The sequence below is a fragment of the Dendropsophus ebraccatus genome, chromosome 7 (genome assembly GCF_027789765.1).
Source record: "Dendropsophus ebraccatus isolate aDenEbr1 chromosome 7, aDenEbr1.pat, whole genome shotgun sequence".
Lineage (NCBI taxonomy): Eukaryota > Metazoa > Chordata > Amphibia > Anura > Hylidae > Dendropsophus > Dendropsophus ebraccatus.
This window is the reverse complement of record NC_091460.1, coordinates 69,784,999-69,799,860: the sequence shown is the minus strand read 5'-3', so window position 1 is coordinate 69,799,860 and position 14,862 is coordinate 69,784,999. Positions and strand designations below refer to the sequence as shown.

Sequence of the window (14,862 nt, the reverse complement as noted above, 5' to 3'; positions counted from 1 at the left end):
ACAGACTTGTCTCAGTGGCGTCCTATTACAGTGCCATATTGGAATCTAGTGAGCTCTCTACAACAATCTATTCTTTCACTAATGTTTGTAAAATCAGACTGCAGTTGGACTGAATAAAACACCTGAATTAATTATTAAGATAGGTGGCGCAATACTTTTTTCATATAATGTAGCTGACAGCCAAAGAAGCGATGTGTATGGCCAACTTACCTCTGCTACATTGACAACATCAGCTATGAATCTGTACATCTACTGTACATTAATTTTTGGATCAAGAGTATTTAATCTCAAGTATGTGAGACAGATAAGTATTAAATATTACTCCAGACACATATAAAGGATTGTGCAGATATTATAAAACCTCCATTTTCCAACATGAGAAGACCAGTTTGCATTGGGGCACACAAAACATTTTCAAATGATGTGTCTGGATGTGCTTAATGTTTCTATGCAAAAGAATTATTGTAATGATAAAAAATAAAGACAAGAACAACAATATAAGTTTATTTTAAAACAGTAACTATATTTCCAGAGTCCAGTGCTGCAGTATAGGCACTATTTAACGTGTACTTGTCTTGACGGAACGCTGATTTCCTTTGGTATTCTGGAAGTTCGGGTCTCCATGGCTAAGAACATGCCATAAGAGCCCAATGCGCATGGGCAGTCATGACAGATACACTTTAACTCAATAGTCAATTTACAGGGAACCTTTCATCTTCAGAAATGACTTTCAGACGAGTATCAAATCAAAGTACTGAGCCATATTAATTATAAATTGTAGAGAAGATAGAATTGTGAATTGTGACTGGGAATTGTCTAGAACTTCACTGATAAATTGACAGTGGTCTAAGGAATTTCGGGGAGTTATATATTGATGGTCCCATTGTTGGTGTTTTTAGGGACTGCTGACTCCTTCAGCGTTTACACAGGCACAATGTCTTGTCCATATGGGCGGCTTTGCCTGGTGAAAGTGAATGGGGTAGAGCTATAATACCTGACACAGCCACACTGATCCTTCATTCTGTCTTTTTAAAGGAATAGACTATCAATATTTAACTCCTGGAAAACTTTCAGGGCATGTTCACACATACGCATCTGCTAAATATTTTATCCTGTCAGTTTGCTACTGCAGATTTTTTATTTTATTAACGTCTTTAAATCACAGCAGATTAATTATATGTGAATGTAGGTTAATTTGTCCTGTCTAAAACCCATATGGAGTCACAAATACCACCACATGTGTATGGTGCATATATTGTAAAAGTACCACTGCAAAACTGAAAAAGTGTATGTCCAGCGGCACACTTCATTGGCACTTTGAATCAGGGATAAAATGCACTTTTTTCCAGTTCTGAAGCAGTGAACTAGACATTATAGGGGAGATTTATCAAAGGGGCGTAGAGTAGAACTGGCTCAGTTGCGCCTAGCCACCAATCAGATTCCACTTCTCATTCTTCACAGATTCCTTGGAAAATGAAAGGTGGAATCTGGTTGCTAAGGGTAACTGAGACAATTCTACTTTACACCAATTTGATAAATCTCGCCCTATATGTGTAGCTATAAGGGATGCAAAGGGTGCCCAGTGCAATATACATACCATACACTCTGTGATGGTATTTGTGGCTAAATATATTTTAGATGTGACAGATTTGCTCTAAGAAAAAAATAGATAGAAAATTGAATGTATAAGATGTTACTACAAAATGGTTTGGTGGTGATTTATGTAAATGGTATAAAAAGTATATCTGTTAAAGGGGTTGTCAAGGCAAAAAACTTTGTTCCAGGGCTGAGGATGGTGTAATAATATATACTCATCTCCACCTGGAGCGGCTGGATGATGCTCCTATTCTTCAACTAGTCTCATCTTCCGGTTTCTGTGCCACAGGACCCACCTGCTTAGCCAAATAATGGCCGAAGCAATGTTCTGCCTCAGTCTGTGTGATTGGCTGAGTGGGCAGGTTCTGTGAGGTTGGGACAGCACAGGGCCTGGAAGCGGAGACTAGCAGAAGACTAGGAGTGTTGGTGCAGCTGTGAGGGACTGGAGGACTAGTATGCTTAGTACTTTAAAAAAGCCCTGGAACAATTTGAAATTGCCTTTAATTCCTGAGCAATGTTATAAAATAATTGAACAGGCTTATTTTTCTAACGCCTTATTTTCACAGATGTTTGTGTCACCTTCACTACATACCACATGACTGAGCTTAGCTTCATTGGATTTTTTGGTAAGGTGTTTTTGAAGAACAGTAAATGGAGGCAACTAGGTGGTTCTTCGGTGTTGAGGAATTAAAGGCTTCAGAGGTCAGACAACCTCTGCTCAACAGCTGGAGAGCCATCATTATAAGAGTGTGAATGAACAATCTAGGTGTTTATTTGGAAGAAATGTAGACCCTAGACAGTGTTTGACAATGGTGTTGATGGACTAGAGGGCTTCTCTTTCTTACAAGTGTGCTCTAGAAAAGATTTGTAGTTGATGCGGCCATCCATGTTCTGGTCATATTTGGACATGATGTGATAAATTTCATCTTCGTCAAGTACAAAGTTGCAGAGCTTCAAAACAGATCTAAATTCTGGCAGAGATAGGTAGCCACTGCTGTCCATATCCAGCTTCTTGAAAGCTCTACGTAGAGTCTTCCATTCTCCTTTAAGCTGCACATTAGAAAAGATGGAAATTTAAATCCCCCCTGTGTTAACTTGGAAACTTTTGATTAATTAAATGTTAGATTTTATGAAGAAAAAAACTATACAGCCCCATTGACTTAAACAATAAGGTTTGACCCCCCCCCCATTGTTTTTATGTAGAAAACTATAGCGTCTATATGCACATTTATGTATTTTCATCATAAACAGTGTATAGTGCAAATTTGTTTAAAGTGTTACTGTCATTTAAATTTTTTTTGCAAGAATCAATAGTACAGGCGGTTTAAGGAAACTTTTTAATTGGGTTTATTAGTCGAAAGATGCATTTTTATCATGAAAAAGCAGTTTGAAGCTCTCCCCCCTGTCTTCATGGTTCTCTTATGGAGAGGGGAGGGGTTGAGGTAGATGAGGCACCAAAACAGGACAACAAAGAGTTAATTTACAGCTACATCACTGAGCTATCTCCCCTGAAGTCAGCACTGACCTCTCTGACCTCTAAATATCGACATTCATACAGCTCCCACTGTGTAATCCTTTGTTCTCTGCTCTCTGCTGCTGACTAATCTCCCTCCTCCCCTCTCCATAGAACAGACAGGACCCGACTGATGCAAGAGAGTTGGGATTTCCTGATAATAAGCAGTGAATGAGAGAGCGAGAAGGGGGGGGGGCACCTGGGGAAAGTCTTTTTGAATGCAGATAATATTTGCCTAATAAACCCAATTACAAAGTTGTTTAAAATCGCCTGTACTATTGATTTCTGCAAAAAAAAAAAAAAAAACCCATTACGTGATACTTTAAAAGTAGAATGATCTTCAGTAACACCGGCCGTTCTGTGATCCGGCCGTTCTGTGATCCGGCCTGCCTGCCGGGCTGCTAGCGATCCCAGACAGAGTGTATAATATGTGTATACACTCAGGCCGGGATTCCCTTTAGCTACAGTGCAATGTAAGTTAAGTTTAAATCACGGCCGTTGTTGAAAAACGGCCGTGAATCATACTTAATTTACGTAGTGTGAACATGGCCTTAACAAGCAAGCTCTGTGGTGTATAAAGATGTTATAAAACTCCTACATACTACCAAAACAACAGAAGAAACCAGGGGTACGTAATAAACTTAGGGCACACCACAACTGATGATTTGAATAGATATACAAAAAAATCTTTATTCACATAATTAGATTATCAAAAAATACATGTATATACATAAGGCAAACACATGGGAACAAAGCCCCCTATCCATTAAAAACAATTAAAATACATGACAAAGGGACCTGTAAAATATAAAGGTACCCTAGGGCTCAACAACCTATATAGAATACAGATACTCCGGCTGCAACAGAAAAGTGAACCAAAGGAGATTACAGTGCCATAAATACAATACAAATATATTCAAGTGAAATAAATACCAGGCAACAATCGTAAAAATAAGTCAAACTGTGTGAAGGTCAACCCCTACGATATAAACCATATAATTGCAAACAAAATATAAGGTAAATTGCACCATGTCCAGGAGACCTAAACAGCCGGAGCAAATAGGTTGGAGTCCATAACCCTACGCGTTACGTTCCCTACTGGAACTTCGTCAGGGATTAATTGTACAGAGGCTAGTGCCCATATTTATATACAAATCAATAATATACATAATGTACACATGTGTTACCTATTACCCAGTATGTGACGGTTCATCGCTGGACGATCGCATCAACAAGATGGCCGCGGCGCCCCAAGAAAGATACTGCGCAGGCGCTAATGGCTGGACGTGTATCACATCATCACGCCGGCCGACGTAAATATGCGCATGCGCAATATAAATCAGGGCAAAAGCACCCATAATGTGCAGGCGCAAAGCACACAAAAGTCATGTGACCGTATGGCGACGTTCCGTAAAGGTAAACACATATTAGATGCAGACGTAAGTATGCGCAGGCGCAGTGAAAGTAAGGGCAAAATAGCCCATACATTACACTAAAGGCACCACCATACCACCATATACATTTAGATCATTTGACGAAGGTATGCCATAAATGATAAGCGCCATGCCAACCCTAGTTAATTCATTCATTAAAGCATATATTGATAATATCGCCACAACAGCGGATTTACATTACCATATATGGGTAGATGGGAACACAGTAGGCTCCAATACAAATGCTAAAATAGTTACAAGAACCAATTAAGAAGCAAATAAGCAAAAAAAACCATATATAGTAATATATATAAACATCACATACAGGGATAGGTTGATTACTAAATGATCAAATAAGGCAAAGGTAACTATATTACTAAGAATGTCCCAGGGAACTGAATTAGAGGAGGATGGAAGTAGGTACATCAGAGTCCAGGAATTATACGCATGTATGTGCCACAAGGAGGAAGTCCATATCCTACAGGTAAGGTTCATCCCTCATACTCATTGTCGAGAGCAGTCAAGTCGTTTTATGTGAGCAAGATGAGCAAGATGACTTCATGGTATGTAGGTATACATGTAAGTATGTATAACCAAATACGTGGTAATCTTCAGTTCGTGTCATCCAAATATAAGATACCATAAAATAAACATAGTTGGATAGTAATCTAATAAAAAAGCAAAAATTAGTGACCCAATAAGACCACACAAAATACATGATGAAAAAAACAATGCCAAGTGCGACAGATATAAAGATACACAAGAAAAAAAGAGCAAGAAAATGAAAAGAAAGAAAGAGGAAATTAAGTGAAAGGTGAAAGAATATAGATAAGCCCCATCCTCTCACGGAATGAGGAAAGTGACAGAAAGTGAAAGAGAGACATATATATAAAAGGATGACAAGAGTGACAAAAGTGAAAAAATCAGGATGAGACCAGGAAAAGCCTGGTCATAAGTGAGTACCTATATATCCAACAATGTGAAGCATGCACGAACAGTGAACCATGAGACAACCAAGATTAAATAACGGAAACAATGATAAGAGTGAGAAAAAAAAGGAGAAAGATAAACCTACCTATAGAAGCCAGAATATAGGAGTTCTCCATTCATTCCATTCGGCATTAGGCTATCCAGGTGATGAATCCACCTTGATTCCCTGCGTAACAAGAGTTTACTGATGTTACCCCCCTGATACCCAATGAAACCTTTTCGAGGCCCACCACATGAAGGCCATTACACTTACCCCTGTGATGTTCTTTAAAGTGTGCAGCTACCGATGTCAGATCCAATGTTTCATGTGACGAACAGGATGCCCTTCGTATGTTTGATAAGTGCTGTTGCACCCGCCTTCGTAGTTCTTGTGTCGTCTGTCCGACATAGGTCATAGGGCACGAACAGGTGATCGCATAGATCACATCCTTGGTCCGACAGTTAATGTAGTTACTCAAAGTATAACAAAGGCCATCTCTTGGATTATCAAAATGTTGGCTCGGCCTCATGAAACAACATATGTTGCAATTACCACATGGGTACGATCCCTTGAGTCTGATGCCCCTATCCAGGGGAATACGTGGTCGTGTGAAGTGGCTCGTTGTCAAAATATCCTTGAAGTTTTTTGATCTTCTTGCAATCAGTAGTGGCCTTTCCGCAATATGTGGGATGAGTCGTGGTTCTGATAAAAGAATACCCCAATTCTTACGCAATATTGAGTAAATGTCATTCCACTGATTATTGTATGTGGTTACCATCCGGACTTTATTAGAAGGATTTCTAGGTCTAGGCTGTAGTAAGCGTGATCTCTCTGTGTCTCGTGCCCGTTGGAAAGCCTTAGAAATTACCCTCTTTGGATAGCCACGTCCTTTAAATCTCTGTGTGAGTGAGTTGGCTTCATGAAGGAAATCTTGGTCATCTGTGCAATTGCGTCTAATGCGCAAAAATTGGCCAACGGGTATACCGTCACGGAGATGTTGTGGATGAAAGCTGTTATATTCCAGGAGACTATTAGTTGCCGTTCGTTTGCGGTGTAGAGTGGTCTGGATTCTGTTGGCTCGTAACATCAATTTGAGGTCCAGGAACTAAGCTTCAATGTCTGAAACGTGAAAAGTTAATAGGATATTGAAATCATTTTGGTTTAAGGTATTCACAAATGTTTCACATTCCTCCCTGGTACCGGTCCATACGACGAGAATATCATCGATGAACCGGTACCATTTGAAAACATGCTGTTGAAAGTGGGTCATGGGGTACACGTGCACCCCCTCCCACCACCCCAAGAAGAGGTTGGCGTAGGAGGGGGCACAACGCGCACCCATGGCCGTCCCTGAGACTTGCCGGTAGAAAACATTGTCGAACATGAAATAGTTCTGATTCAAAATAAAATAAAGGAGCTCAAGCAGAAATGAGTTATGTTGTACGTCACCAGAGGGTAGGAAAGTGGATATTGCTCTTACCCCCATTTCGTGTCCAATATTAGTATAAAGGGATTCCACATCCAGTGTCACAAGTAATGCTCCTTCCGGAATTTCCACATTCTCCAATTGTTTAATAAGATGTAAGGAGTCTCTGACATAGGAGGGGAGATGCAGAACATGGGGCTGTGAGAAAAAATCCAGATAAGTACAGGACTGTTCGCAGAGGCCTCCAATTCCCGAGACAATAGGTCTCCCAGGCGGGTTGATTACTGATTTGTGTACCTTCGGTAACATGTAGAAGGTGGGTATGATGGGTTTATCAACTGTGAGAAATTTCAGCTCTTTTTTGGTGATGATCCCCGCATCAAAAGATGTAAGAAGTCTATCCAATTTCTTTTTAAATATAACAGTAGGATCAGAGGGGATAGGTGTATAGTACTTCTTTTTATTCAGTTGGCGTTTGGCCTCACTGGTATACTGGTCAATAGGCCAAAGTACTATATTTCCGCCTTTATCGGCTTCTTTAATGATGAACTCAGTACTGTTAGTTAAATGTTTGAGAGCAGATCTTTCTAGCTTAGTGAGGTTTTCACCACTATTCCTATTTATCCTCAATGATTGTAATTCTCTGATGACTGTATTGAAGAAGATTTGGATACATGGAAACAGCTGAAATGATGGAGTTGCCTGTGAACACAGTCTCAATGTAAATTGTTTCCTACCTTCTGTGGTGTCATTATCGTTCAGGAGGGAAAGCAGATCCAGTAAAACACCTCGATCCTGATCAGAGACAGTATCAATGATGGAGGGTTGTTGGTACAACAATTTAAAGGTAAGTTGTCTGCAAAAAAGATAAAGATCTTTAGTTACTTCAAATTTATCTAGGCGTTGCATAGGGACAAAAGAAAGTCCCCGCTGTAGTACTGAAAGTTCAACCTCCGTTAGTACATGAGTTGAAAGGTTAATAACCTGCAGATCATTTACCCCTTGTGATGAATCCTCCATCCTGTCTGTATTAATTACTTCGACCGTTTCTTGTAGCGTTGGTACTGAGGGGATTGGCCCCTGTGTTGTGGACTCCTTTTTCTGCGATTTCTTACGCCCCCTCCTTGTCCCGTGTCGCCATCGCTTACGTCTGAAGATAAAAAATCACTGGACTGTGTGTTCATAGTGTCTACAGCGGAGCCCCGTCCATCCTGTGTTTTGGGTCTACCCCTTCTGTTACCCCTATGAGTCCATTTAAAAACATAGCCGGATTCAAAGTCACTTTTATCCCTCTGGAATTTCTTTTTTTTGCCTGCAATAATCTCCTTTTCATATCCATCAATAATTTCCTTGAGTTTGTTTTGAAATGGTACTACCAACAAATTCTGATCAAACTTCGACAGTAATGCCTCCTGCTGTTTAATGTTAGTCTTAATCTGGGGTAACAAGTCACGATCATGTTCCACCAACATTTTCAAAATAATATCAGAACAGAGCAACAGTCCCTACTCCCACTTTGTTTTGAAGGCTGTATCCACCATGCCGGAAAAATCTTAACTCTTAGGCCATGGGGGACCACTGACAACTTTTGATATTCTTCCAGGCTTTTCAAATTCCACCAAACACGAATATATGATTTATGTAGATCTACCAAACCATCAGTAATTTGTTTGAATTCCGAACCCACAGGCACAGTCCCCTGCTCACCAAAAACATTGATCGACTGGCTGCTCCACAATGCTTCCCTAGCATCCAAATCCAACGCCATGATAAAAACTATGCTGACCGTCACAACAAAACTGGGGCACATGCGTACAATCAATATATTGAAAAAATAAACAACGGTGTGCTAGAATCCAAGAGAATAGTGTCTTAACAGCAGAACAGCAGTTTTTTATCATGACGTTCGATTTGGATGCTAGGGAAGCATTGTGGAGCAGCCAGTCGATCAATGTTTTTGGTGAGCAGGGGACTGTGCCTGTGGGTTCGGAATTCAAACAAATTACTGATGGTTTGGTAGATCTACATAAATCATATATTCGTGTTTGGTGGAATTTGAAAAGCCTGGAAGAATATCAAAAGTTGTCAGTGGTCCCCCGTGGCCTAAGAGTTAAGATTTTTCCGGCATGGTGGATACAGCCTTCAAAACAAAGTGGGAGTAGGGACTGTTGCTCTGTTCTGATATTATTTTGAAAATGTTGGTGGAACATGATCGTGACTTGTTACCCCAGATTAAGACTAACATTAAACAGCAGGAGGCATTACTGTCGAAGTTTGATCAGAATTTGTTGGTAGTACCATTTCAAAACAAACTCAAGGAAATTATTGATGGATATGAAAAGGAGATTATTGCAGGCAAAAAAAAGAAATTCCAGAGGGATAAAAGTGACTTTGAATCCGGCTTTGTTTTTAAATGGACTCATAGGGGTAACAGAAGGGGTAGACCCAAAACACAGGATGGACGGGGCTCCGCTGTAGACACTATGGACACACAGTCCAGTGATTTTTTTATCTTCAGACGTAAGCGATGGCGACACAGGACAAGGAGGGGGCGTAAGAAATTGCAGAAAAAGGAGTCCACAACACAGGGGCAAATCCCCTCAGTACCAACGCTACAAGAAACGGTCGAAGTAATTAATACAGACAGGATGGAGGATTCATCACAAGGGGTAAATGATCTGCAGGTTATTAACCTTTCAACTCATGTACTAACGGAGGTTGAACTTTCAGTACTACAGCGGGGACTTTTTTTTGTGCCTATGCAACGCCTAGATAAATTTGAAGTAACTAAAGATCTTTATCTTTTTTGCAGACAACTTACCTTTAAATTGTTGTACCATCAACCCTCCATCATTGATACTGTCTCTGATCAGGATCGAGGTGTTTTACTGGATCTGCTTTCCCTCCTGAACGATAATGACACCACAGAAGGTAGGAAACAATTTACATTGAGACTGTGTTCACAGGCAACTCCATCATTTCAGCTGTTTCCATGTATCCAAATCTTCTTCAATACAGTCATCAGAGAATTACAATCATTGAGGATAAATAGGAATAGTGGTGAAAACCTCACTAAGCTAGAAAGATCTGCTCTCAAAAATTTAACTAACAGTACTGAGTTCATCATTAAAGAAGCCGATAAAGGCGGAAATATAGTACTTTGGCCTATTGACCAGTATACCAGTGAGGCCAAACGCCAACTGAATAATAAGAAGTACTATACACCTATCCCCTCTGATCCTACTGTTATATTTAAAAAGAAATTGGATAGACTTCTTCTTACATCTTTTGATGCGGGGATCATCACCAAAAAAGAGCTGAAATTTCTCACAGTTGATAAACCCGTCATACCCACCTTCTACATGTTACCGAAGGTACACAAATCAGTAATCAACCCGCCTGGGAGACCTATTGTCTCGGGAATTGGAGGCCTCTGCGAACAGTCCTGTACTTATCTGGATTTTTTCTTACAGCCCCATGTTCTGCATCTCCCCTCCTATGTCAGAGACTCCTTACATCTTATTAAACAATTGGAGAATGTGGAAATTCCGGAAGGAGCATTACTTGTGACACTGGATGTGGAATCCCTTTATACTAATATTGGACACGAAATGGGGGTAAGAGCAATATCCACTTTCCTACCCTCTGGTGCGTACAACATAACTCATTTCTGCTTGAGCTCCTTTATTTTATTTTGAATCAGAACTATTTCATGTTCGACAATGTTTTCTACCGGCAAGTCTCAGGGACGGCCATGGGTGCGCGTTGTGCCCCCTCCTACGCCAACCTCTTCTTGGGGTGGTGGGAGGGGGTGCACGTGTACCCCATGACCCACTTTCAACAGCATGTTTTCAAATGGTACCGGTTCATCGATGATATTCTCGTCGTATGGACCGGTACCAGGGAGGAATGTGAAACATTTGTGAATACCTTAAACCAAAATGATTTCAATATCCTATTAACTTTTCACGTTTCAGACATTGAAGCTGAGTTCCTGGACCTCAAATTGATGTTACGAGCCAACAGAATCCAGACCACTCTACACCGCAAACGAACGGCAACTAATAGTCTCCTGGAATATAACAGCTTTCATCCACAACATCTCCATGACGGTATACCCGTTGGCCAATTTTTGCGCATTAGACGCAATTGCACAGATGACCAAGATTTCCTTCATGAAGCCAACTCACTCACACAGAGATTTAAAGGACGTGGCTATCCAAAGAGGGTAATTTCTAAGGCTTTCCAACGGGCACGAGACACAGAGAGATCACGCTTACTACAGCCTAGACCTAGAAATCCTTCTAATAAAGTCCGGATGGTAACCACATACAATAATCAGTGCAATGTCATTTACTTAATATTGCGTAAGAATTGGGGTATTCTTTTATCAGAACCACGACTCATCCCACATATTGCGGAAAGGCCACTACTGACTGCAAGAAGATCAAAAAACTTCAAGTATATTATGACAACAAGCCACTTCACACGACCACGTATTCCCCTGGATAGGGGCATCAGACTCAAGGGATCGTACCCATGTGGTAATTGCAACATATGTTGTTTCATGAGGCCGAGCCAACATTTTGATAATCCAAGAGATGGCCTTCGTTATACTTTGAGTAACTACATTAACTGTCGGACCAAGGATGTGATCTATGCAATCACCTGTTCGTGCCCTATGACCTATGTCGGACAGACGACACAAGAACTACGAAGGCGGGTGCAACAGCACTTATCAAACATACGGAGGGCATCCTGTTCGTCACATGAAACATTGGATCTGACATCGGTAGCTGCACACTTTAAAGAACATCACAGGGGTAAGTGTGATGGCCTACATGTGGTGGGCCTCGAAAAGGTTTTATTGGGTATCAGGGGGGGTAACATCAGTAAACTCTTGTTACGCAGGGAATCAAGGTGGATTCATCGCCTGGATAGCCTAATGCCAAATGGAATGAATGGAGAACTCTTATATACTGGCTTCTATAGGTAGGATTATCTTTCTCCTTTTTTTCTCACTCTTATCATTGTTTCCGTTATTTAATCTTGGTTGTCTCATGGTTCACTGTTCGTGCATGCTTCACATTGTTGGATATATAGGTACTCATTTATGACCAGGCTTTTCCTGGTCTCATCCTGATTTTTTCACTTTTGTCACTCTTGTCATCCTTTTATATATATATATGTCTCTCTTTCACTTTCTGTCACTTTCCTCAATCCGTGAGAGGATGGGGCTTATCTATATTCTTTCACCTTTCACTTAATTTCCTCTTTCTTTCTTTTCATTTTCTTGCTCTTTTTTTCTTGTGTATCTTTATATCTGTCGCACTTGGCATTGTTTTTTTCATCATGTATTTTGTGTGGTCTTATTGGGTCACTAATTTTTGCTTTTTTTATTAGATTACTATCCAACTATGTTTATTTTATGGTATCTTATATTTGGATGACACGAACTGAAGATTACCACGTATTTGGTTATACATACTAACATGTATACCTACATACCATGAAGTCATCTTGCTCATCTTGCTCACATAAAACGACTTGACTGCTCTCGACAATGAGTATGAGGGATGAACCTTACCTGTAGGATATGGACTTCCTCCTTGTGGCACATACATGCGTATAATTCCTGGACTCTGATGTACCTACTTCCACCCTCCTCTAATTCAGTTCCCTGGGACATTCTTAGTAATATAGTTACCTTTGCCTTATTTGATCATTTAGTAATCAACCTATCCCTGTATGTGATGTTTATATATATTACTATATATGTTTTTTTTTGCTTATTTGCTTCTTAATTGGTTCTTGTAACTATTTTAGCATTTGTATTGGAGCCTACTGTGTTCCCATCTACCCATATATGGTAATGTAAATCCCCTGTTGTGGCGATATTATCAATATATGCTTTAATTAATGAATTAACTAGGGTTGGCATGGCGCTTATCATTTATGGCATACCTTCGTCAAATGATCTAAATGTATATGGTGGTACCGGCCTTTAGTGTAATGTATGGGCTATTTTGCCCTTACTTTCACTGCGCCTGCGCATACTTACGTCTGCCTTTAATATGTGTTTACCTTTACGGAACATTGCCATACGGTCACATGACTTTTGCGTTCTTTGCACCTGCGCATTATGGGTGCTTTTGCCCTGATTTATATTGCGCATGCGCATATTTACGTCGGCCGGTGTGATGATGTGATACACGTCCAGCCATTAGCGCCTGCGCAGTATCTTGCTTGGGGCGCCGCGGCCATCTTGTTGATGCGATCGTCCAGCGCTGAACCGTCACATACTGGGTAATAGGTAACACATGTGTACATTATGTATATTATTGATTTGTATATAAATATGGGCACTAGCCTCTGTACAATTAATCCCTGACGAAGTTCCAGTAGGGAACGTAATGCGTAGGGTTATGGACTCCAACCTATTTGCTCCGGCTGTTTAGGTCTCCTGGACATGGTGCAATTTACCTTATATTTTGTTTGCAATGATATGGTTTATATCGTAGGGGTTGACCTTCACACAGTTTGACTTATTTTTACGATTGTTGCCTGGTATTTATTTCACTTGAATATATTTGTATTGTATTTATGGCATTGTAATCTCCTTTGGTTCACTTTTCTGTTGCAGCCGGAGTATCTGTATTCTATATAGGTTATTGAGCCCTAGGGTACCTTTATATTTTACAGGTCCCTTTGTCATGTATTTTAATTGTTTTTAATGAATAGGGGGCTTTGTGCCCATGTGTTTGCCTTATGTATATACATGTATTTTTTGATAATCTAATTATGTGAATAAAGATTTTTTTGTATATCTATTCAGATCATCAGTTGTGGTGTGCCCTACGTTTATTACATACCCCTGGTTTCTTGTGTTGTTTTAGTAGTGTGTAATTTAGGTATTTAGTAGGAGCACCCCTTAGATGTAGGGTGGTGCAGAATCCATTGCTTTCTTATAAAACTCCTACATAGTAACATAGTTTGTAAGGCTGGAAGAAAGACATACAGTGGTACGTTGGTACTCAAACTGCTCTGAACTCAAACAATTTCGTTTTCAAATATTTTCAAAGAAATTTAGTTTTGGTACTCAACCACTTGTTCGGTACTCAACAAAATATTCAGAACCCAGTCTGGCAGTCTTGTGTAAAGCCATGCTGAAACACACCACAGACTGCACACTGCAACACCTAAACAGTACATGTCTTTTAACTACACTTTGTGCTACTTTGTGTTAGAAACAACAGTAGTTTGTTGGCAGAAAAAGATCAACTGGTCCTTCTAGTCCACCTTTATATTATTTTATTTCTTATTACCTTAGGATAGATATACGTTTATCCAACATTTATCCAACGTTATTGTAGATTTATTTACCACATCTGCTGCAAGGTTGTTCTACTACTCTTTCAGTAAAGTAATATTTTCTCTTTCGCTTTTGATCTTTCCCCCAACTAACTTTAGATTGTGTCCCCTTGTTCTTGAGTTCAGTTTCCCTACTGAAACCTATTTAGGCTTTTAACATATTTAAAAGGCTTTGATTATGTTTATGTCCCTTCTTCTCTTCTTTCCTACAGACTATACATATTTAGATCCTTTAGTCATTCCTGATATGCTGGAGGGTGTGAAGGATAAAGCATATTTGTAGCCCGTCTTAGGACCTGTTCTATTTCTCAATATATTTTTATAGATGAGGTCTCCTGGACTGGACACAGTATTCCAGATGTGGTCTCACTAGAGTGCTATACAGCAGGATCACAATCTCCCTCTTCCTACTGGTTATACCTCTAGCCATACAGCCCAGCATACAGTTAGCTTTCTCTACCGCCTGGCTCCATTAGTGAAGTTGAAATTGGTATGCCACCTGTCGGAACCTTCTCCTCCAGTCCTCCCCATCTAATGTATAGACTGTATCAGT

General features: G+C 40.1%; 1 protein-coding gene across 1 annotated transcript in view; it reads right to left on the bottom strand.

Moving 5' to 3' along the window:
• Nucleotides 1–1,528: 1,528 nt before the first annotated feature.
• The window catches only part of LOC138797497 (EF-hand calcium-binding domain-containing protein 6-like), a 105,647-nt gene continuing 92,313 nt past the window's right edge, over nt 1,529–14,862 (bottom strand). The window contains exon 19 of the mRNA XM_069977738.1: nt 1,529–2,646. Within this exon, the coding sequence (XP_069833839.1) occupies nt 2,389–2,646 (258 nt within the window). The 3' untranslated portion in view covers nt 1,529–2,388. The remainder of the gene's footprint in view (nt 2,647–14,862) is intronic.